At 38.0% G+C, this 25,360-nt stretch overlaps 1 protein-coding gene across 1 annotated transcript; it reads left to right on the top strand.

The window, feature by feature from the left end:
* Positions 17,963-24,309, top strand: LOC109229713. The gene is made up of 7 exons (XM_019395245.1): positions 17,963-18,939; positions 20,006-20,159; positions 21,433-21,486; positions 21,581-21,672; positions 23,164-23,399; positions 23,478-23,648; positions 23,791-24,309. The coding sequence occupies exons 1-7, from the start codon at positions 18,119-18,121 to the stop codon at positions 23,886-23,888; spliced, it is 1,626 nt and encodes a 541-aa protein (XP_019250790.1). The 5' UTR covers positions 17,963-18,118; the 3' UTR covers positions 23,889-24,309.

Genomic DNA, 25,360 nt, shown 5'->3' with positions numbered 1-25,360 from the left:
TAAAGTAATTTGGTATTGTTTCGGTTCTTTTTGTAGTGTGTGTGTAGACTGCAAAGCACGTGCCAAGGTATTGGTAGGGTGGTGGGGCTTTTAGTTATGTTTCTTCTCTATTCCCTAAAAGAAATTCTTTTTTGAAAAAAAAATAGTATGCATCCCATTTCCCCGAGTCATGTGACCACTAGGTAACGGTATCGAGCTATGAAAACATCCTCTTGTAAAATTATAAGGTAAAACTGCGTACAGTAGACCCTTGTATTTCGGTCCTTCTCCGAACCCCGCACATACCGAGCACTTAATGCACCAAATTGCCGCTTTTTTTTAAAAAAATGCATTCCACTTCATTTCTTTGTAGACGGTGGGGTCTAGGTAGCTTGCATGAATTCGAGGCTAGCATTGAAGAAGTACCAGTGTTCCAATTGTAAGTTACCATTTTGTTCATGACTTATATTTTCGTTTATGTATATTCATGTATTTCCTTCATAGTTGTATTCCATTTCTTAGTTTCACATAACTTGTAACATCAGTTCTTGGGTAGTTTATTTTTATTTCCTTATTTATCTAATGATATTCGATTTGAGATGTGTTATGTTGGTTGGTTTGCCTAGTGGATCGAAGTTAGGAGCCATTACGATTTTGGTGGGATTTGATTTGTGACAAGTTGGTAACTTAATTATTTCACTGGATACATATTACTTTTTATGCATAGTTATTGAGCAACTTTGAATACCTAATTTTTTTGTTTTTACTGGGATTTGAATATGAGAACTCGTAATTTTTCTCTCATTTTATTAATCATTAGGTAATATCCTTGAGTTTTATTTCGATTCATATGACGGTGATTGATTGGATATGACATTTAAAATCAGCTTACATATTATATTAGTGGTAGTGAAAGATAATAGTAACAATATAGTTTAAATGTTAGTTTATTTGAGAAAACATCACGTCAAATTTTAAATCTAAATAATTTAATGGATCTGAGTTCTAAAAATCTGTGAAAGTTGAATAGAATTAAAATAAACTAAACACATTCGAGAGTAAAAGAGGGGATATATATATATATATATATATATATATATATATATATATATATATATAAGTTATATTAAGTTTTAGGGAGACGGATACTAATAGGATATTTTTGTGTCACTATTGATTTTTTTATTCCGATAACAATTTTTTTTTGGAAAAATTGCTCGACCTCATATTCTAAAGCACGCTCGCCAGAATTTCAGCAAGTTATGGCGATTGTCATGATTTGTGGCAAAATTCTAATGATCACATTGGTAAAAAATCTGGTCATCATCATAATTTTGACACAAATCTTGACGGATTATCGTAATTTTTCAATATTGTGGTTGAATTTCTAGTACTTCAAAATTTTGGTGGTTGTCAAAACTTATTCCTAAAACTAGTATCCGTACCCGCGCGATGCGCGAAAAATATATAATATAATATTTGAAAAGAAAATATTATTTGTAATTTTTTAGTATTGAGCCTATACATTGACAATTGGAAGGGACTATAAGATCAGCAAAAACAAAGGTAGAGCTTTCAAATTATAATTTGAATTCTTGGCATCAACAGTAGTAGCAGATGCTGTATTTATAAATAGTAGTATAGATTCATCAACAGCTCCAAAGGCTAACTCGTACCTGGGCAAATACTTAAACTCCTATTAAATAATTAGATGTAAATATCTCCATATCATAATGTATAGATATGTGAAGAATGCAGTCATATTCACCAAGGCATTCTTGACAGTTGAGCCAAGGTAGGCCTTAATTTCATGTCACCCTGTACAGATGTATCAGTAAACCTCCTGCCAATAAGCCGCTTTACATCCAATGAGAACTGCATAATATAACTGAAATCATATAAATACTGCATGAATTACAACACAAAACCTATGATATGTAATGTGGACTAAACAAAACTAAGATGTGCTTCAGAGGATGAACAGGGATTTGACAGATTCTTTGGAATTTTCATGTGAGGCAACAAAGAATCAACTTGGCCACATGTTTTGTCATTTAAAGATACACTTTAGCGTTGTTTGTGTTGTTGTTTTTATTATTTATTTAAAAGGAATACTACATGTGGGCTTTATAACCATGCAGAGGAATCACAGATAAATGCTTCAAGTATTAAAACTGACCCAAGCTAGTCATAAAATATAAAGATGTAATGTCAAGTATAGAATCAAACAGACCTGAAAAATATTCCAATATAAAACGTATATGAAACAGAATGGAGTCAAAATTATGATTTACTTCTAGAAGGTGGAGTGCAATGCGTAACAATCAGGATAACTAAGGGACAAAACAAACAACACCAACAGAGTTTCTGGACTAAATGCATGCTTTATGACCGAGTCTGCTAAACATCTTAAATTGAACCTTATGACTTATGAGATTCAAATGAATACACACGGTCAAAGAACACATAAGCACCAAAAACTTCAAAAAGAACTATAACTGGTATGGATTTTACTCATTGTTTCCAGCAAAAAATGCAGAGCCAGGCCAATCTAGAGCTTAAGCAATCCAGAACAATTTCTAGATGTTCTTCTACAGGGATACATGGAGAGAAAGATTTATCAGCTATATTCTGCATTAGCAATTCTAGAGCAAGGAAAGCAACCATAGCAAAGGGAATGGCTGCTAGCTTTGCTTTATTTCATAAATTTATAGAGTGGAGCAACATTACCACCATTCACATCAACCTATATCATTAAGAAGGTGCAGCAGTTAGTACTATCACATATTGGTGGACTGTTTGTTGCTTCTATTTGCAAAAGAAACAGACTCAATTAATTAATAGGATGTATTATATTGATAATAAGTTGTTAGTGCTGGAAATTAGTAAAAAATTGTCAACAAAAAGTGTAAATTTTTTAGGATAAATATGCATATTTTCAGAATTTGCAGTAATTTCAGAGACTAAACAATTGTCAGCAAATATTGTAAATTTTTTTGGCAGAACATGCATATTTTTAGAATTTGCAGCAGTTTCACTGACATATAGGAGGAACATAATATTTTTTTCTTAGATTAATTATTAGGATGTATTATATTGGTAATAATCTGTTAGTGCTGGAAATTAGTAAACAATTATCAATCAGACGTTCAAAAACAGAAATAGAAATAAGATTACAATAGATAATCACTTCAATTAGATAGTTCTACCTATTTGAGGATTGCCATAGATTAATAAAGAATTGCGAAAGTAACGTTACAAATAGAAAGAGAATTAAGAGTACGAAGCAAATACTTTTACGCTTGCGTTTTCATGTACTTGAAAAGTTTTGAAAATTTATGAACCATAGCAACGGAGAAGAGGAAGTATATAAAAATAAAAGCAATTTTAAGTATCTTGTAAACTCTCATGTACTTGAAAAGTTTGAAAAATTTATGAACTATAGCAGCAGAAAAGAGGAAGTATATAAAAAATAAAAGCAATTATAAATATGTTACCTTTGCATCTTGTAAAATCAACTGCATAGACTATAGTATTTCTGGCTTGAAGCAATCCGGGATTTTCCACATTCGAACTACAACTTTCAAATTCTATTGCATCGAATTGCTTGAAATTTGTCTGATATCATGAAGTTTTGTAGCCATATTTGCAAAGTTCTATATTGTGAGTGATCACGCCCAACTATGCCTTATAAAAAGGACAATGCGGTCGTTGCAAATATAATCCGGTTTACAAGTCCGGAGTCGAATCCCACAGAGAACTAAGGTTTAGCTACAGCCGTTCACTATCACCAAGAAGACAAGCTTGAACAATTCCTAACTTATAGATATTAAGATTCTTCTGTTTAACTAATTAACTAATAAATTAAAATAGTAAATTAACAACTAACAATACTGAGGGTTAGAGAAAAGATTAAGGAGGTCTAGAGTTATGATTTCCCCAATTGTCGGAATCCTTCCCGCTATGTCTTCTATAATTTCGCCTAAGTATTCTCTACCGATCATGAGCACTCTTATTACCGTAACTCTCTCCCGAGTAATTACGACAATTTACTAGACGCACTCTCCCGAGATATGCTAGCTGGCTTTTAATACAGCTCACTTCAGATCGCACCCAAGGCTTCGTTATCCCTAATCCCGCCTTTAAACCCTCGGTTATTGATCCCTCATATACTCTGGGAGTGGTGTTGTTCAACAATTACCTAAATATGCACTCTCTCCCGAGTTATGCATACTAAATAGGCACAGCTAATTGAGAGATCTTCAATCAACCAGAATATAAACGTAGTTGAACAAATAGAGAAAAGCTATGGCTCAATTATATAAAAACCATAACAAGAATTTATCCTACAAAAGGTTCTATCAAAACTCTAGATAACAAATTAGCTATTCATAATAGTATGTAAAACTACAATACTAAAAGTCATAACCAACAATGAAAAAAATAGGAAGAGGAAGGAAAAAACTCGTAGAAGAATTCTCCGCCTTGCTCCCAATGTGTTCTTGCCTCCAAGGGTGTTGTCTAACCCTAAAGTAGTGTCTCCTCGCCTCCTTAGGTCTAATTTGTGTCCAAAATATGTCCCCCTGGTGTTCTTGGCCGGCCTCCTTTGTTTAATATAGGGTTTAGGACTTAAAATCCCATGTTTTGCACATAAGTCCCTGAAATTTCCGCCTCCTGCCGCGGTTTTGCCGCGGTCGCGGTGGAACCGCGGCCAAACATGCCCTCTGATTCTTCAGTTGTCCGCGACCATCTTCTACCGCGGTTCTGCCGCGGTCGCGGTGGAACCGTGGTTTTTCACCCTGTTCCGTTTGGAATTTGGAAAAATGTAAAACATGAAAGTTGTAGCCCTTTGAGTTAGCTTTCCAACCATATATTTTGGAGCCCAAATGGAGTTCTGAGCAAAAAGTTATGTCTATTTTACTAGACAGTGCGCAATATGCCTCCTCAAGTCTTCGTTCGTACTTAATTATCAAATTTGACCCCCGAACACGATCCCGGCTTAATTCCTTGAGCTTTTACTCAGACTTCAAAGCTTCAAATCACTTAAATTCATTGCATAACATCTATATAGCTCGGAATCACACCTACAAGGCATAAAACACACAATTAGTGCAAAACACTAGCGATTAAAGCGCAAACTCAACTAAAGTGCAGTAAATTCGAGTGTAATAAGCGACTAAAATATGCAATTATAGCTTATCATCAACACCCCACACTTAAACCATTGCTCGTCCTCGAGCAATCAAACTACACTTTTTTTATAGACACGACCTTTTTAAACAATTCTCCTAACTTATCACAAAAGCGTAACATCTTCACCTCAAGATTTGACGCACAAGTACCACACGTTATTCACAACTCACCCACTTACTCTAATATAGAGGTGACTGACATTACCTTTCCTTCATGAATCAAGTGCCCTCACACAACAAAAGTGAGTAGTTCCACACAATAAAATTTAAGAACACTTAGGAACTCAAGATAGAAAGAATTCACTCACTCTCAGAAATAACATTCATATGCCACAAAAGATGCACCATAAGCTTGCCCGTAGTGTACTACTCCACTAATCGAGCTCATTCAATCTTGGATCAATTAGGACTTTATTTGGTTGTAATGTAGGCTACGGGACGGGTAGGATACATTTTGACTACACCTCCCTAAGCACTTTAATACATACATTTTAACATTTAAACCCCATACTTATGTCAAACCAAAACTCCACCTTCACATCAATTTATATTACCCCAGACTTCTTTAAGCACACTTTCGTCGAGAGCCACCACTTATCAAGAATTTTTTTTTCCACAACAATCCAACTATTTTGTTTTCAATTCAAGTGGCTCTTCCTTTTTCAAAACAGTGCACCTTTCTCCTTATTTCATTAGTTCCACTCAAAAGCCAAACCAACCACCCCACACTTTAACTTTTACAAAGTTCATAAATAATTCAAGTGCTCATGAGAGGTTACAATGGTTCAAATAGATGGTTAATTCCAACAAATGGGTAAGGCTTGTAATGTGGTTGCCAAGAAACAGGATTATAGGCTCAAAGAGGTTAACTACGATACATAATAATTAGACGGGTAAAATATACCTATCTGGCTCAACAAAGAAATGCCTATATCACTTCCTAGACTGAATAAAACTACTATTTCGCTTTGCAAACATACGGGGCAAGTTCTAGGCATCAAATGCAATGCACAGAATATCACAAAACCTCACACACACATATGGCACATAACTCACTCAGGATTGGATTCATCAAGACACTCTAGTCAAAGCAGTTAAGCAAAGTTAAAATCATACAATTTAAGGTACTTATACAAGAGTCAAAAACTGAGCCTAAGCGTCACAGCCAAAGTGCTCGCTATTCTCAAGGCATAACAAAGTCAACAGATATTGCTTCATTTCAAAACAAAACACAATGGCTCCTATTCCCAAGAAAAAAAAAACTAACTACACCCGGTTCAAATAAAACCCTTGGAAAAGAACCGCGGCACAAAGAAAAACCAAGGAGGAATTATACCTAACAAAAGAAAATATTTTTTTTTAGACTTAAATCCCTCAAGAAAATTGTCTAATAGATCCATCGTCGGAAAAAGTCCAATCTTTTTTCAAAAAAAATTATTAAACTAACTCAACTAGAATAGCATAGAAAGTCACCCAGACGATCTCCTTACCCCACACTTAAAATTTTGCATTGTCCCCAATGCACACCATAACTAATAAAAAGGGTAAAAGAGACTCCCTGGTAGGCCAAAGGCCGAAGCACTACAGCTCCTGGGGTACTCAGACTTCTCCCCAGCTTGGTCCTTCGTGCGGGTACCTCACACTTAGTTCCAACCATTTGGTTTGTTGGTGCATCCTTCCAATACCTTTGCTTTCCATGCTCCTAGAAAATAAAAAAATTGACACTACAAAAATAATATAATAAAAAAAATATATAAAAAAATAAAAGAAAGCAATAAAGCTGGGTTGCCTCCCAACGAGTGCTTGATTTAACGTCGCGGCACGACGTGAATCACTTTCTGCCTCCACTTTGAACTTATGAATCGGACCCCAAGTTTTGATTCTGCTCTATGATCATGCTCCTGGGGTGGTGGAACGAATCTGGCTGGCCCAATAAAATAATGTAGTATTCTGCACTTCTTGGCCTTTAGATGAGGTGTGTAATCCCGATTTTCTGGCAAGAAGAATTCCAGAATGTAAGCACTTTGTTCCTCATTCCTTGACTCCTCAAATGGCTCGAACGACTCTATTTCCATATCATCATCTAAACACAATGTGGAAAAATGCTTGGAGTGAGGACCAATGCGCTCAACTACATGAACATTGGGACTATCTACATTCTCAACACTAATGACAATAGAGTCAACTAAATATGTATCCTCAATATCCTTGGTTGACTCTAGTATCTCTTCTACAACATCGACATCCTCAAAATCTAGTGCGATTGATTGTTGGTGTTCTACTCTAGCCTCCTCCTCTAGCTCATCAGTTTCTGTATCTAATTCACGCTCTTCTTGGATACTATTCACAATATTGGCTTGTTGAGCATTAAAAACTTCAACCAGTTGACTCATGTGAACTTTCAAGTTGTGAATAGTTTCCTCCTGCCTTTCTATCCGCAGTAGTAATTTACTCTGTTGTTCCAAAATGCACTTTAACATATCTTCGAGCTTCTTTAGGTCAGCTTCCCTAGATTCTTTGTTCCTATTAACTTCACCAGAAAAAGAAGAACCATCAAAGTAAGGGGTTGGGGGAAGGTAAGAAATATAAGCACAACCGTGAAAGTGACCATCTTGACCACCACACATATCACACACATTCCACACATAAGATTGAGTTGGTGCACAAAACTCTCTCTCAGGAATATTTTGATAATTTTGCCCTGGGTGGTTTCCTTCACAATATGCATAAGGAGGATCAAAAGTAGAATTACCAACAACAAAATTCTCATAATTCCATGATGTCATGTTTCTCAAATAAACAAATAAAACAAATAAAAAAAAATAAAAAAAATCAAATAATAAAATAAAAGTTCAAACTTGAAACCTAGCAATATGTACACCTACAACTACACCGTTAGGTCCCCGGCAACGGCGCCAAAATTTGATCACGCCCAACTATGCCTTATAAAAAGGACAATGCGGTCGTTGCAAATATAATCCGGTTTACAAGTCCGGAGTCGAATCCCACAGAGAACTAAGGTTTAGCTACAGCCGTTCACTATCACCAAGAAGACAAGCTTGAACAATTCCTAACTTACAGATATTAAGATTCTTCTGTTTAACTAATTAACTAATAAATTAAAATAGTAAATTAACAACTAACGATACTGAGGGTTAGAGAAAAGATTAAGGAGGTCTAGAGTTATGATTTCCCCAATTGTCGGAATCCTTCCCGCTATGTCTTCTATAATTTCGCCTAAGTATTCTCTACCGATCATGAGCACTCTTATTACCGTAACTCTCTCCCGAGTAATTACGATAATTTACTAGACGCACTCTCCCGAGATACGCTAGCTGGCTTTTAATACAGCTCACTTCAGATCGCACCCAAGGCTTCGTTATCTCTAATCCCGCCTTTAAACCCTCGGTTATTGATCCCTCATATACTCTGGGAGTGGTGTTGTTCAACAATTACCTAAATATGCACTCTCTCCCGAGTTATGCATACTAAATAGGCACAGCTAATTGAGAGATCTTCAATCAACCAGAATATAAACGTAGTTGAACAAATAGAGAAAAGCTATGGCTCAATTATATAAAAACATAACAAGAATTTATCCTACAAAAGGTTCTATCAAAACTCTAGATAACAAATTAGCTATTCATAATAGTATGTAAAACTACAATACTAAAAGTCATAACCAACAATGAAAAATAGGAAGAGGAAGGAAAAACTCGTAGAAGAATTCTCCTCCTTGCTCCCAATGTGTTCTTGCCTCCTTAGGTCGAATCTATGTCTCAAATCTGTCCTCTCTTTCTTTCTTGGCCGGCTTCCTTGGTTTAATATAGGGTTTGGGCTTAAAATCCCGTGTTTTGCACATAAGTCCCTGAAATTTCCGCCTCCTGCCGCGGTTTTGCCGCGGTCGCGGTGGAACCGCGGCCAAACATGCCCTCTGATTCTTCAGTTGTCCGCGACCATCTTCTACCGCGGTTTTGCCGCGGTCGCGGTGGAACCGCGGTTTTTCACCCTGTTCCGTTTGGAATTTGGAAAAACGTAAAACATGAAAGTTGTAGCCCTTTGAGTTAGCTTTCCAACCATATATTGTGGAGCCCAAATGGAGTTCTGAGCAAAAAGTTATGTCTATTTTACTAGACAGTGCGCAATATGCCTCCTCAAGTCTTCGTTCGTACTTAATTATCAAATTTGACCCCCGAACACGATCCCGGCTTAATTCCTTGAGCTTTTACTCAGACTTCAAAGCTTCAAATCACCTAAATTCATTCCATAACATTTATATAGCTCGAAATCACACCTACAAGGCATAAAACACACAATTAGTGCAAAACACTAGCGATTAAAGCGCAAACTCAACTAAAGTGCAGTAAATTCGAGTGTAATAAGCGACTAAAATATGCAATTATAGCCTATCATCAGTGAGCTAAGAAAAAAGGAATGAAAAAAGAAATTAAATGAGGAGACGCATAAACATTATTTATAGTTATGGAGAAAATGGATAAGTTATGGAGTTAGGTTAGGATGCACATGTCTGGGAAGATGATCGTGATTTTTTTAAAATCTTTCTTCCTGTTTCTTTGTGAAATCTATGTATATTGTTTAAAATCGACTAATTTCAAACATGGGAGTCAATTCCAGACGTGGATCAAGTAATTTTATTTATTGAATTTTTAGGTTTAACAATTTAAAAAAATACCAACAAACGTGGGATTCTATGTAGATGTAAACTGAATTGGAAGTTTTAAACTTTGTGAACTTCTTTGAACAAAAAAAAAAGCCCAACAAACGTGGGACTCAAATATTAATGTAAACTGAATTAGCGAATTCCAAAGTGGGAGTCAATTCCAGACGCGGATAAAAGAAATTTTATTTATTGAATTTTCATTAACGAATTAAAAGAAAAAACATCCCAAAAAATGTGGGACTCAATGTATGTAAACTGAATGGAAGTTTCAAACGTTGTGAACTTCTTTTTAAACAGAAAAAAGTAGTTTTTCTAAATATTTATTTATTAAATTTTCAGGTTTAACAAATGTAAAAAAAAAACATCCCAAAAAATGTGGGACTCAATGTATGCAAACAGAATTGTAAGTTTCAAACATTGTGAACTTCTTTTTAAACAGATAAAAAAACAGTTTTTTTAAACATGGGACTCAAATGTTGATGTAAACTAAATTAGCAAATTTTTAAATTTTTATTTTAAATTATTTTTGAACCACCAAATTAGTTGGAGGTTTGTCCTAAAATTGGACACATGTTGATATTCTATTCTGACATTTGGCACAATAACATGATTTTGCTTCTCCTATTCTGTATAGATAGATTCTGAATTTCTGAGCAATGCGCTTCAAACAAAAGCAATTTTTGCCCCAGAATCCTGATCAGCATGGTAAATACAATTCCTAAAATTCATGCTTCATGAATATATAAAGATTAAATATATGAGAGTAATTGTGATTATGACCATTATGGAGAAAAACTCGTGAAATGTCCTTGTTTATGGATCTTTTTCATTGCATGAGCTCCTGCATTCCAAACTGTTGCTATAAAACAAAAAAGAAACCGCACGTGTTTTGATTATTAAGAAGGTACACTTTTGGTCCCATTTCAAGAAGGTCCCCTTACTTTTGTCCTACACGAATAAACACCCACTTTCCATTTACTTTATTTTACCCAATGTCCTCTTGGTAAAATGTCAAATTCCATGGGCTACGACCCTTTGTTTTTTTTAACCGCTCACGGCCTCACCCACTGTAAAACGACGCCTCTGTTTAATCGCAAAAATTTCACGGTATAGTCAGTTTTCGGACTGGTCAATCAAAAATAACCAGCGTTTATCAAGTCAATAAAAAATAGCTACCGTTTTGCTGCAATAGAAACCGGTCCAGCATAATATACTGGAGTTCGGTGCACTTGTGTATGAACTCCAGCATATTATGCTGGACCGGTATACTTTGTTGGCTCCAGTATAATATACTGGAGACTGGAGCACTAGTGCTCCAAACTCCAGTATATTATACCGGACCATTATACTTGCTGGAACTCCAGTATATTATGCTGGAGTTCTAGTGTATTTATGCTGAAACTCCATCATATTATGCTGGAGTTCCAGCATACTATCCTGGAACTCCAGTATAATATGTTGGAGTTCAAGTATACTTATGCTGGAACTCCAACATAATATACTGGAGTATTTTCCGGGTTTTGAACTGTGTTTTCGCTCAGATTTATCTTTACGTAAAAAGTGGCTAAATTTCGATTACTTTTGAAATTGGGCTATTTTTGAACGACCAGTTGTAAATCTGGCTATTTTTAAAAATCACCCTGTTTAATCCTATGCTGACCCAATGATTCTGACAACCCGTGAAACTAGAGGGGTGTCAATTGATATTTCTTCATCAAAAAATTATACTATGCAGTTAGATTAAAAAAATTCTTTTTTATTATATATATATATATATATATACTATATATTGATTCCCCTTGACTTTTTTGTAATTTTATTTCTTTATATTTTGACACTCTTTAGTAAAAATTCTAATTTTGCCACTTATTCTGACCTGCAACGGGGCAGCTATATTAGTAAAGACATGACCACTTATTAAATGGAAATCTATGGTTTGAAAAGGTATATAAACTGTAGTACATACATTTAAAAGAGAGAGAGCTATAGTAAGAGGAAAATAGTTAATGTTGCATATACATGAGTCGTTTATTATCGCTTGTTGACGTTCATTACAGTTTCTAATCTGCAGTAGTAGTAGTAGTCCTTGAGACATCCGAAGTGAAAATAAAATTTCTTTTTGGATTCTAATTTGGTTTACATATTAGTTATGAATAAAGAAATCTAAAACGGAGCGCTTCCTCCTTACATGAAATTGCATTAGTTAGACCAGTGAGCTTTCAATACCATTTATGCCTAAACAAATCGATACTTTGTAGCACAGGAAGAATGGTAAATCCAATTCTATTGAGATATGAGTTTAAACCTCTTGATATTAGCATTTTAATATAGTATGCCCATTACTAATATATCACTATTTTCTAAAGACATTGTTTACCTCGAAAATACGAGTAACAATTAAATTTGATTTGTGGTTTTAAAGATTTGTGATTTAGTTCAATACCAATTAATAATCAAGAGATAAGAAGTAAAGATAAAAGAGATTAGTGAATCAAACCAATGTAACTCAGCAGTAGTGACCTCGAGACGGTGACCTCGAGACAGGCTAATAGCAATAGAATAAGATAAGTCAAGTAAGAACAGTAGAGCTAAAAGGCAATGCTGATGAATAGTAGGCAAAAGTAGAGAGTATATTCTTTTCTTAGTGATCAGATGATGTTACAAATGATTGGGGCCCCTTTTATATAATGGGGAACCCTAAATAAGGTATATTTCTATTTCCAATAAGGAATATTCTTGATACAGCTGTCTAACCGCTTAGTACAGAATCGTACAATCATATTCCGGGATTTACGCCATGATTTTGGGGACGTGGCAAGAATCTAGCCCATTCTGTTACAAATCAATAACGGTACTATTGCGGGGTCGAGCGCACTCGGCCTCGGTGTACATCATGCTTCAATATTCGGGCATTGCACTCTGTCCTCGAGCTCGGATCTGGTCTCTCGAGCTCAAACTCGACCTTGCCTGAACTCGGGCTCAAGATGACCCCTCGAGCCTATAGATCGGAGGCATACGATTTCGACCGTATACAGATAGTCCCGTGTTTCTTAGAGTAGGACGATAAAAAACGAATTGAGTCCTTGATCCTTACCCCGATTTGTTACGACATCATCATCGTGATATAAGTGACTGAGGAAACAAAAATTTGGAAGCTGGCCTTTCCCGAGGGCGACTCCGAGAACTCTAGCGAGTCCGGCGGTGGAGAAGATTCCAAGGGTGAAGACACTTCTGCCGATAAGGATCGCGCCGCTTAGGTTTCGTGTTCTTCGTGATTCTTCGCTTTTGAGGCTGATCGGCCCTTATTAGGCACTCTTGATCGTGACCTATAGCCATTGGAAATAGGTTTATACAAAACTTTTATCCTTCCATGGCTCCGGAATCTGTTACCCCTTTTGTGCGGGTCAGAGTGTCTTAGCATAAAATTCCCTTTGAATGTCTACAGTTTTGAGATGGTAATGGCCAATAATAAGTATAGCCCTCGACCGTTTCTAATTAAGGGACCCCGAATGATCATTTGAACTTGAGTTTGAGTAGATCTTAGGCCAAACAGTTTTGGGCTTGATGGTTGAGTGAGTATATGCTCGGACTTGAAATGAAAAATAGCCCTCAGGCTTTATAGTCGAGTGAGGATTTGCTTGAACTCAAAGTAAAGCTAGCCCTTAGGCTTCATAGATAGTCCCCTAGTGAGTATTTTGTCGAACTCGGGTAGCCCTTGGGCCTAGTAGTCGAGTGAGCGTTTGCTCGAACTTGAAATAAAGTTATCCCTTAGGCTTCATAAATTATCTCTGAGTGAGAATTTTCTCAAACTCGGGTAGCCCTTGGGCTTAGTAATCGAGTGAGTGCTTGCTCGAACTCGAATTAAAGTTAGCCCTTAGGCTTTATAGATAGTCCTCGAGTGAGAATTTTCTCGAACTCGGGTAGCCCTTGGGCTTAGTAGTCGAGTGAGTGCTTGCTCGAACTCGAAATAAAGTTAGCCCTTAGGCTTTATAGATAGTCCCCGAGTGAGGATCTTGTCGAACTTAGGTAGCCCTTGAGCCTAGTAGTCGAGTGAGCATTTGCTCGAACTCGAAATAAAGTTAGCCCTTAGGCTTCATAAATAGTCCCTGAGTGAGTATTTTCTCGAACTCGGGTAGCCCTTGGGCTTAGTAATCGAGTGAGTGCTTGCTCGAACTCGAAATAAAGTTAGCCCTTAGGCTTTATAGATAGTCCCCGAGTGAGAATTTGCTCGAACTCGGGCTAAGGTAGCCCTTGGGCTTTTTTATATTGGCCCTTAGGCTCTTTGGATCGGCCCTTAGGCTCTTTGAGTAGCGCCAATTCGGCCTCTAATAACGGCTATAATTTTTCTCTCTTTTTGGCTAAAATACTTAGTGAAATTTTTTCTATGCCTTAGCATGTGTTTCTTGTACCTGTTGGGTTTTTCGAAGGTTCAACCGATCGGAACCTTATTTGTAATTCATTTGTGTAACGACAATCGAATACCTCTTAAGGCTTTTTCGAAGGCTGATGTTATCGAAGCCTTTAACTTATTCGAGGGTTGATTTTATCGAAGCCCTTTATCATTTGCTTTTGCCGAGGGTAGCCTGATTTAACCGGTTTTTTCAAAGTGTTTGAAGGCCTTTATTTTATGGCAGAATTCGGACGTCTCCGAGCCGCATTATTTTGGCCATAGCCTTTTTATATGACCGTAGTCTTTAGTATGGTTGTAGCCTTCGGGGTATGTCTCTTGGACTTGTTTCCCGATAATATTTCGAACTTGTTCCAAATGCTAGTACCCGAGTGTGATGGCCTTGGCCTGTATATTGGGGATGCCTCTTTGAGGTATTATTATTTCGAACTCAGGTAGCTCGAGTAAATAGTCCTCGAGTTTTCGAGACATGCTTGCACTTGGGTTAAGATAGCCATTAGGCTTTTATGATCGAGTGATGATTTGTTCGAACTCGAAGTAAAGTTAGCCTGTAGGCTTCATAGACGGTCTCCGAGTGAGAGTTTGCTCGAACTCGGGCTAAGGTAGCCCTTGGGCTTTTGTATTTGTCACGGATTTCGAATGTCTCTGATCCGCGTTAGTTTGGTCGTAGCCTCTTTAGTTCGGAACTTGCCCTTTGGGCTGATCTTCCATTTCACTTCGAGCTTGCCCGAAGTGTCAGTCCCCGGGTGGGGTGGTCGTGGCCCGTAAAATCGAGGATTGCCTTTAAGGTCTTATGGTCTCGAAATATTAGCAGTTTGATTCCATTCGCTTTTGGGACAGCAACCCTCAAGCATGGGTCAGTTGTTCGAATTTCCGCCGCGGTCGGCCCTTAAGCATGTTTACACAATAGATCAAGAGTATAAAATATGAAAATTTAATAAGGGCAGGGGATATCGACTAGGAAAAGTACTTCTCTTGATAGATGATTTTACATGCGTGCATGCTTGATGTCTAGGGCTTGAGTAACCTATACGGGCACGGTTCGGCTGACAGTTTGGCCCTTACAACACTTTCCTATCGAGACCCGTGTAGGGGACTTCAGATTCTGTTGAATTTCTTTTAGTTAGAACGAACAACGGTTGCCTCATTAAAAACCTCGCCGGAAAAACCTATTTGGGACAAAAATCGGTCTGAGGGAAAAAGAGTGCAACACGTACTTCAAGATCTAGAGCTTCGTACCAATCCTTATCGATAGCCTGCAAGTGTTAGTCGAAAAAATAGAAAAGATTGGACTGGAGTCTTACCTTTATTCGAACTTTGGATACTTAACGTGATCTTCATCGGCATCAAGCCCCCGTGAATTTTGACCTCGATAATTTCTCTTCTCATTTTGTGTGAAGCTTCGCCCGGAACCGCTGCCTCTATAGTCTCTTTTGTACAGTTGATATCGATCTCTATTCGACCCCAGCTCTCGATCGATATCCCCTTCGATCCTATCTATGGTCCTGCTAGGATAAACGGACCCCGAAAGGGTCCCTAGTTGATCGTCTTCGACCCTAATCTTCGACTGATACCGATTATGTACGTCGGCCCAAGTGACAGCCGGGTAATCGACTAAACTTTGCTTTAACTGCTGTGATACTATGGAACTCCGAGTGTTGAGACCTTGAGTGAAGGCTAGAATAGCCCAGTCATTGGTGACATGAGGCAAACCCATTCTCTCCGCCTGGAATCGAGATACAAATACCCTGAGTATCTCGTTATTTTTCTACCTTATCTTGAAAAGGTCCGACTTTCTTGTTGCAATTTTAATGGCTCCAGCGTGTGCCTTTACAAAAGAATCTGCAAGCAAAGCAAACGAATCAATAGAATTAGGGGGTAAGTTATGATACCATATTAAGGCACCCTTCGATAGAGTCTCCCCGAACCTTTTCAGCAGTACGGACTTGATTACGTCGTCTTCCAAGTCATTTCCCTTTATGGCGCATATGTAAGAAGTAACGTGTTCATTTGGATCAGAGGTTCCATTGTATTTAGGTATGTCGGGCATACAAAACTTCTTTGGGATGGGTTTCGGAGCCGCACCCGGAGGGAACGACCTTTGTACGAATTTCTTGGCATCCAATCCCTTCGAGATCGGGGGAGCTCCCGGTATCTGATCGCATGGGAGTTATAAGTCTCTACTTTTTTGTCATTATCCTCAATCCTCTTTTCCCCGGACTCTATCCTCTTGGTGAGCTCTTTGAGCATTCTCATAATAGTGGGTCAGTCCCCGAGCCATTTTCGTTCTACCTCTCTAGCGCCGGTTCAGCACGTCGAGTGTATTCCGGTTTAGTTATACTCTGGGTTGTTCTGGCTCTGAAATTGAGCGATGGCGATTTGCTGGGCTTGCAGCATCTCGAATATCACTTGGAGGATGACTCCCCCATCTCCTGTTCCTGGTGTTCCTTGCCCCCCCCGGTTGGGCTTCCCTGCGTACGCTCCCTTCGGGGTCTGCGCCTAAGTTGGTGTTTATAGCAATGTGTGGACTAACATCAACTGGTTCCATGTTGGCGCTTCCCCAGGGTTTGTCGGTGGTACACCGACCCCTACATTGTTGTTTTCACCAAGACCTTCGTTGTTATGAACATGTACCTTTTGTGAGCTAGACATGTTTCAGCCTGAGAATCAAAAAAATTCTTGACAAGAAAAAGCGTAAAAATAACGTGTGTAATGAGAATCAGTTAAGAACAATCACTATTATCTTTAGCCACACGGTGGGCGCCAAACTGTTTACCTCGAAAATACGAGTAACAATTAAATTTGATTTGTGGTTTTAAAGATATGTGATTTAGTTCAATACCAATTAATAATCAAGAAAAAAGAAGTAAAGATAAAAGAGATTAGTGAATCAAACCAACGTAACTCAACAGTAGCGACCTCGAGACGGTGACCTCGAGACATGCTAATAGTAATAGAATAAGATAAGTCAAGTAAGAATAGTAGAGCTAAAGGGCAATGCTGATGAATAGTAGGCAAAAAGTAGAGAGTATATTCTTTTCTCAGTGATAAAATGATGTTACAAATGATTGGGGTCCCCTTTATATAATCGGGGAACCCTAAATAAGGTATATTTCTATTTACAGTAAGGAATATTCTTGATACAACGTCTAACCGCCTAGTACTGAATCGTACAATCATATTCCGGGATTTACGCCATGATTTTGGGACGTGGCAGGAATCTAGCCCATTCTGTTACAAATCAATAACGGTACTATTATGGGGTCGAGCGCACTCGGCCTCGGTGTACATCATGCTTCAATCTTCGGGCATTGCACTCTGTCCTCGAGCTCGGATCTGGTCCTTCGAGCTCGAACTCGACCTTGCCTGAACTTCGGCTCATAGATCGGAGGCATACGATTTCGACTGTTTACAGACATATACATGTATAAATGGAATTTATGCCGAACTTTATGGGTGTGGGTGACCCCTCTCGATATAGCATAGGTCCGCCTTTGACACAAAGTATTTCGCGTTCACGCATGGTAGGTACTCCCGGGAGTGTGATGTAGACAATCTAGCATAATACTACCATTAGTGATTGCTTCTACCGCTCGAAGCCGCGATGTATACTATATTAAATAAATAAATAAATAAGCAAAAAAAATAAAATACCTGAGGGTGCAAAATAGTAGAATCCATTTCATTTGCAATTGTAAGTTACAACGTAAGGGGCCCAATCACGTGACTGCCCTACCTAACGGACTCGTCAATCCTAACATCTGTAACGGTTCCATCTTCTCAAATGCAGTGCATTAACGGCGAAAACCCACAAGCGTTACCTTTCACGTCGTTCCATACCCTAACTAACGTCCACCCATGGCTTCTTGTGACGACGATTTCTCACTCCTCGGTGACGATAACGCCACCGTCACCGTCACTCCTACCACCACCACGGCCCACACTTCCAATCCTACTTACCACCACCACCATCAACCTTTCTCCCACCGTTACAAGCCGGCGCAAATCCACGCCCCGCCTATCTCTAGCGGTAGTCCGAAAAACATCTCCGGCGATGAAGATGGTGACGGATACAGCGACAATAACAACACGCCGTCGTATCATATCGGAGTGAATCCGTACGATACCGATTCAAATCCGTTCGAAAACGACGGTGACGTTAACAGATCGAGGCTCAATCAATCAAACGACAACAAACGAACGGATCGAGAGGATATCAGCGATAACGGAACGCCGTACAATTACAAAAGATCAAAAATCACCTGCTCCTCCGCCGCCTCCGGCGGCAGCGGAGAGTACCGGAAGGACAGAGAAGAATGGAGCGATACGGCAATAGCATGTTTATTAGAGGCGTACATGGAGAAGTTTGTGCAATTGAATCGAGGAAATTTGAGAGGTAGAGATTGGGAAGAAGTGGCGGCGATGGTGAGCGAAAGGTGTGAGAAGCAATCGAAGAGTGTGGAACAGTGTAAGAATAAAGTTGATAATTTGAAGAAGAGGTATAAATTGGAAAGACATCGGATGAGTAACGGCGGAATCACGATGAGTCATTGGCCCTGGTTCAAGCAAATGGAGCAAATTGTTGGAAATTCAGTATCAGGAAAAGCTACATCTACATCTGAAGAGGACAAAGCCATTGTTGCAGTTACCAACTCTGGCACTAGCAGACAATCTAAACGGTAATACCTTTTCTAAGGCGGATTCAGGATTTTAACTTGAGGGTTCAACTCTTAGCACTAAACTCACTGTACTTCTTAAATTATGGGTTCAGAATCTAATAGTGTTTCAATTCTTTTGTTTTCCACACACACACACACACACACACACACACACACACACACATATATCTCTACATCCCCCACTGCTTTTTTATTTGGTAGTTCTAATTGTATAAAAATTTGATTCTTTTTCTTGCATAGGATGAAAGTTTTTTGAAATATTGAGCAGAATGGATATAGATGATTCATATAACGGACCCTAACGGGTTGGGATTGAGGTGCAGTCGATTGGCAAAGGACATCCCGGTGCACTAAGCTCCCGCTATGCGCGGGGTCCAGGAAATGGCCGGACCACAAGGGTCTATCGTACGCAGTCTTACCCTGCATTTCTGCAGGAGGCTATTTCCGCTACTCGAACCCGTGACATGACAACAACTTTTCCAATTACGCCTAGGCTCCCCTTGTGTAGTTGATTGATTTGATAATATCCCTTCAGAATATTGAGAGTTGATGTATAACAAGGTTGATCTGCCATTGCTGATATGAAAAAGAGAGGCTATTTTTGTACTGCAATAGTGCAACGATGTGCTGGGAAAAAGTTGACTCTTTGTATATGGTGAATGAATTGACTTTTTCTTTATGATACATAGGAAACTGTTTATCAAAGTCGTAATCTTCCTCAGCTTGGAGTGAGCTGTACCATTTTTAAGTCTGTGTGTGACTCATATTATTTAGATGTGATGTTCTAATTGATTGGGAAGCTTGAAATTTTCAATTGTTTTATAAAATATGTTTTTACTTTTCAAGTTTTCCATGATACAAAAATAAACAGTTTAGATGTATATGAGTTTGATCAAAACAAAATCTGTAGTTCCTTGTCCTTACTTTCTTTGATGTAGCTGCTATTTGCTAACCTGAGTTCTCATCTAGTGGGAATCTGCATATAAAATACTTGAGTACAGTTTTCTTCTTTTTCTTCCAGTTTCGCGGATTATCTGACATTTCTGTTCCTCCTAACCTGCTTCAGATATGGAACAGCAGTGCCTGGTCCCAGTGGACAGATTGTAAAGTCAAAATCTTCTATGGGTCCAAGGTGGAGAAGGGTAGTTCTTAAAATTAGTGGTGCTGCACTAGCTGGAGTCACACCAAACACTAATGATCCAAACAACCTTGATCCAAAGGTTTATTTACTTCCAATGTTCTCTCTATATTTTGAAGCAATAATGGTTTAATCTTGGAAGAGATGAATTGGGTTTGAAAATTTTAATGATAGTTTGAAGCAAGACTGGTTTGATCTTGGAAGAGATAAATTGGGTTTGAAAAATTTAATGATAGTTTGGAGAGGAAGCCTATGTGATTATATTTCATTCTGAGTGTACCAAACAAACTCATTCAAGATATTACATAATGCTTTTATTTTTTACATGCAACTTTAGATGACAGATCAGTGGATCTCTTGATGGAGACGTACCTATTGCAAAATTGGAGGATTAATTTATATTCGCAAAATGAATGTAGTACAATGTATTTAGGTCAAGAAGCTAAATGTATCTTTCCGGCACTTCAAAATGATGGTAATGTTGAGGAAGGTTTTTTCTTACAGTTTGGCTATTAGTTAACGTGGCACTTAACAGTCTAGAGCCTGAACCTTTCCTGTAACAACTACTACTATTCAATCCTAATTCCTAAGCAAGTGGGGGTGGCTATCTGAACCCTCATTATTCATGTCACTCCATTTGAGTCGAGTAAAATATTTTAAACATTTAGTTTCTCTAGCACTAGAAGTTTTCTGTATTTTCTACCAGCATATAACTCTCTGACAGGACTAAAAGATTCCTATCAAACATTGGACCTAAAGTAAATGTACTAACTTGACTAAAACTTAATCCCAACAAATTTGTATTGCATATCTAGATCTTTTTTTCTTTAGAAGTGTGCCCTGTTTTTCGCCTTTGCCTAAGATATTTTACCAGTTGAATTCAAGCTGCTGTGGAAGTAGGTTCGTCTAAAACAGCTATCAATCTTATCTTAGATAGTTCTTTTAATTTTGGGTTGACTAGAAACTTTAGATTTTCTCATAGGAGGGGTATTGCTTTCTTATTACCTTATCCTGAAAAAAGGGTTATTACTCTCTTACTCTGTATTCAATGAAGAAATCTTGTTATGACCACTTGGGTGAGTTTCCCAGCTGTATGACCTTTTAAGGAAGTGGATTTATCACAAAACATAATGTCAATATTACCAACAAGATCAATGCGTAAAACTTTTTCAGTTCGTGTTAGAAAAGTCAATTCTGTAAGCAAGAAGTTCTCATATTAATTGCTGCTACATTTTGGATTCTGTTTCCTAATTAACTGAGATGTCGTATTCTGTCTTGTATCTGTAAAGGAGTTAAGTGTTCTTTTCTTTATTATAAGTGCTGATAATAAAGTTTTTATCATTGAAATATGCCAGGTGGCCATGCTAGTTGCTAGGGAAGTCTCAATAGCTTGCCGTCTTGGTATAGAGGTATCTGTCAGAAAAGCTTCTGATTTTTTGCCAAGGAGTAGCACTTTTGCCGTATTTTGATTCCCTTGGACATGCATGTTAATTGTTGCCTTAGGTGGCAATAGTTGTTGGCGGACGCAATTTCTTTTGCGGAGACACATGGGTAACTTCAACTGGATTGGATAGATGTACTGCCTATCAAATTGGGTAATTTCCTCCTGTCTAATTTGTGATTTACGGTTCAGTTATTAACTATAAATAGCCCCTGTAAATGATGGAATTTCCCTGGTAGATTTCATTAATTCTCTTACTTTAGTTTAACAATCAAGTTGTTTGATCTTTGGATTTAGCTCCCTGCTGCAATTGTTTTTTTTGTACTCAGGAGCTAGTCCAAATTTTTTTGTAATTTCTGCATCAATATAACACCTTCATCAAAAAAAAATAAAAAAATATAAGTAATACTATTATTCATTTGGTTAATTTCCTATAAGAGGCGGAAAGATAAAATCACACCTCATGGAACGGGTGATCTTGATAGTCCAGTGAATTTTTCTACTTTCTATATCCTGCTTGTAGTTTTGTTTCTATGCTATTCATATGTATAGAATCTCTCTATTTTGGTTGAATGCCTCTGTGAGCTTTTTATTATTAAGATATCTGAAGATTCCTTCATCCCTTAGTCTTAGTGCATGTTGATATTGGAATGACGGAATAGTTGAAAGTGCATGAAAAAAGAAAGAAAAAGAAAACAGAATCTGGAGAGTCAGATCTATGATGTGATTTGTAGTATAAATTATAGGGGGTTGAACTTTTTACAGCTGTGGAATAGGTCTTTTGATGTGTTTTATTTTGTTAAAAATAAAACTTTGGTGTACATGCTTCTACAACATGGGCGTTACTTGATTGCCTTGGTTATGCGATTTCGGGCTTCTAATTTATGAAGTGGAAATATTATTTGGCTAATGTTACTAGCTCAACTTGAGTAAATGACAAAAAGTTCAATTTGAATATGACTAATGGAAGAAACAAGGCTACTTTGCGATAAAGAAAATGAAGCTGGATTAAATAATGATCCCGCCCCTAAATTTGATTTAAAATGTCTACTAGATTTTCCAATCTCCATCTGCTTTGTCTGTCTGCCGCTCCTCGACCCTCGTAGCATGCTGCCCCCCCTCAAGATACTTGCTAGTTCCTGTTGCAGCCTCACCTTTATGGCTCTATCCCCTGCAAATGACTGCTAACCCATTGGTTGCTTGGGATGGGGGAATGGTGGTTTGCAGGACATGGTGGCAAGTTGCAGGGGGAGGGGAGGATTATCGGAGTTTGTAGGTGGATGGGAATGTGGTTGTGAGTAAAGTTTAACAGGAGTTTGGGGGAGGGGAAATGAAGAAGGTAGGAGGAGCTTGAGTTGCAGTCAAGTTCTTTATCATTTTGATTGGATTATTGGAAGCATAAGCTAGGTTGTGTTGACAGGAAAGTTGGTCTAGTCCACTGAATGAAGGTAGGAGGAGCTTGAGTTGCAGTCAAGTTCTTTATCATTTTGATTGGATTATTGGAAGCATAAGCTAGGTTGTGTTGACAGGAAAGTTGGTCTAGTCCACTGAATGTGAGAAAGTTTGCTCTCACTTTCCAGGTAGTAATGGTATTTCCCGTTCGTTCTGTAATGAACTAATTGTACCTGTGACTAATCTTCTGCAGAATGATGGCAACTATGATGAACTCGATACTGCTGCAGTCGGCATTAGAGAAGTTGGGTGTGCAGACTCGTGTGCAAAGTGCATTTTCCATGCCTGAGCTTGCCGAGCCATACAGTAGGCAACGGGCTATGCGGCATCTTGAAAAAGGTAGAGTTGTGATCTTCGGTGGTATTGGAGCTGGCACAGGGAATCCACTCTTCTCTACTGATACAGCTGCAGCACTCAGAGCTTCTGAAAGTATGAAATGTTAACACTCAAAATTTCTGTTTTTACTATTTAGGAGTGGTTAATGATTCAAAGTTTTCCTTTCTCCAGTTCATGCCGATGCACTACTCAAGGGTACAAATGTAGAAGGTGTCGATGTTTGTGACTCCCGAAATAGTAATGTTGCTGCTGAGCATATTTCCTTTAGGGAGCTGGTTTCCGGAGGTGCTTCCCCATTGGATTTGATGGCTGTTACATTATGCGAGGAGAATGCAATTCCTGGTATGGCTCTATCATCACCAGCATTATCCTATAGAATATTTGCCCCTATATCATTCTTTCATCAGCTACGTTACTTCATGGAAATGTGTTTAGTTCCAATCTGAAGATTACTAGTTCTTGACATGCTTCGTTCTTCTTGCAGTTGTTATTTTCAATCTTCATGGGCCTGGAAATATATCAAGAGCGTTATGTGGAGAGCAGGTGGGTACACTGATTGATCAGACAGGAAGGGTTAGCTAACATTTTCTTGATATATGTATGGCATTTTCCTTCATCTTACGTGGAACTCTGAGGTTAATTTATAAAAGAAAGAGATTCAGAGGGAGCAGCATTGAGGCTGCCATGGCCATGGAGTTTCCTAGTGGAACGCCCTGATTTATACTCGAGAGGCAACAAGTTGAGAGAAGTGCAGCTTGCCTTGTATAACATGGGAAGACGATAATTTGATCTTACTTAAAACAGATTATTACACAGATTAAGATATATCCTACTTCATGGAATCGATGAGTTATCTGTTGTAGCGTAGATCTATAGGATGGATTAAACATGTGTAGTGAGATAAGTTATTGTTGTAGAAGGCAGGAAAGCAACAGGAAGTTGTTGTTTGGGAGATTGGGAGAGGCCAAACTCATTATAAATTGGCATTTCCATGCCTTACTCAGATCCTATTTTTGCTGTCTTAGAACTAAAAATGACTTTGCATGCGTAGAGGTTAGTAGTATAGTCACTCTTAAATAGACACACTAATATTAATATACTATTATGGGGGTCTATGAACATATGCAAGTCAAGCACTTCTCATTTGAGTGTTTCGTTTTTCTTTTTATGGAGTATTTGGAGTGGAAAATTGAACTTCCACTTTAAAGAAGTGGAAAGTGGAAGAGTGCAATAGTTGATGTGTCAGGCGCACATCAGGGATTTAAATCCAGAGACACGAGCCTGGCATTTAACTGAAGACAGATAAAGCAGCAGACTCATTATCCGTGGAATCGAGCCTGGCATTTAACTCAAGACGGATAAAGCGGCAGACTCATTATCCATCGAATTTCTAATCGTGCAGTGAAGAAGGATAAAGTGGCAGGCTCATTATGCATCGAATTTTTAATCCTACGCCAAGTTCTAACTTGCTAGGATACAATACCTTGTGTTGGTTCCCCTGTTTGGATTTTATAGATGCTTGTTTGGATAATAAAAAGGTTATTATGCTGGTAATATATATGGAATTATTTTACTTGCTTGCTTAATTAATGCTAGTGAAAAAAGAGGGGAAATAAATTGAACACGAAGCTCATTTAAAAGAAATGAGTAAAGGTACTATCCTACTATGGAAATATCCGAAGGACCGAAGCTTTTCTATTTAGGGAACTTTGTAGAATTCTACTTCTTGACGAGGCCATAATAGAAAGAGCATTACATACTGTCATAAGTTCTTATAACATATACAGAGTGGTTTGTTTTTGTGTCTTACACAACTTACATTAGTTGTGTGAGGCCTCTTTTTATCTTACATATTTGTGGACCCATATCTTACACATCTGGGTCCACAAAATTCTGGGACCACACAGTTGTGAGACAAAAAAGAGGCTTCATACAACTAGTGTCAGTTGTGTGAGACACAAAATAAAAATTTTCACATATATATCATCCGTTTCAAAAAGATTGTCTTAGTTTGACTTTGCATAAACTTTAATAAAGAAGATAGACTTTTGAGA

The sequence above is a fragment of the Nicotiana attenuata genome, chromosome 7 (genome assembly GCF_001879085.1).
Source record: "Nicotiana attenuata strain UT chromosome 7, NIATTr2, whole genome shotgun sequence".
Classification (NCBI taxonomy): Eukaryota; Viridiplantae; Streptophyta; class Magnoliopsida; order Solanales; family Solanaceae; genus Nicotiana; species Nicotiana attenuata.
This window is presented reverse-complemented; position numbering and strand designations above follow the sequence as displayed.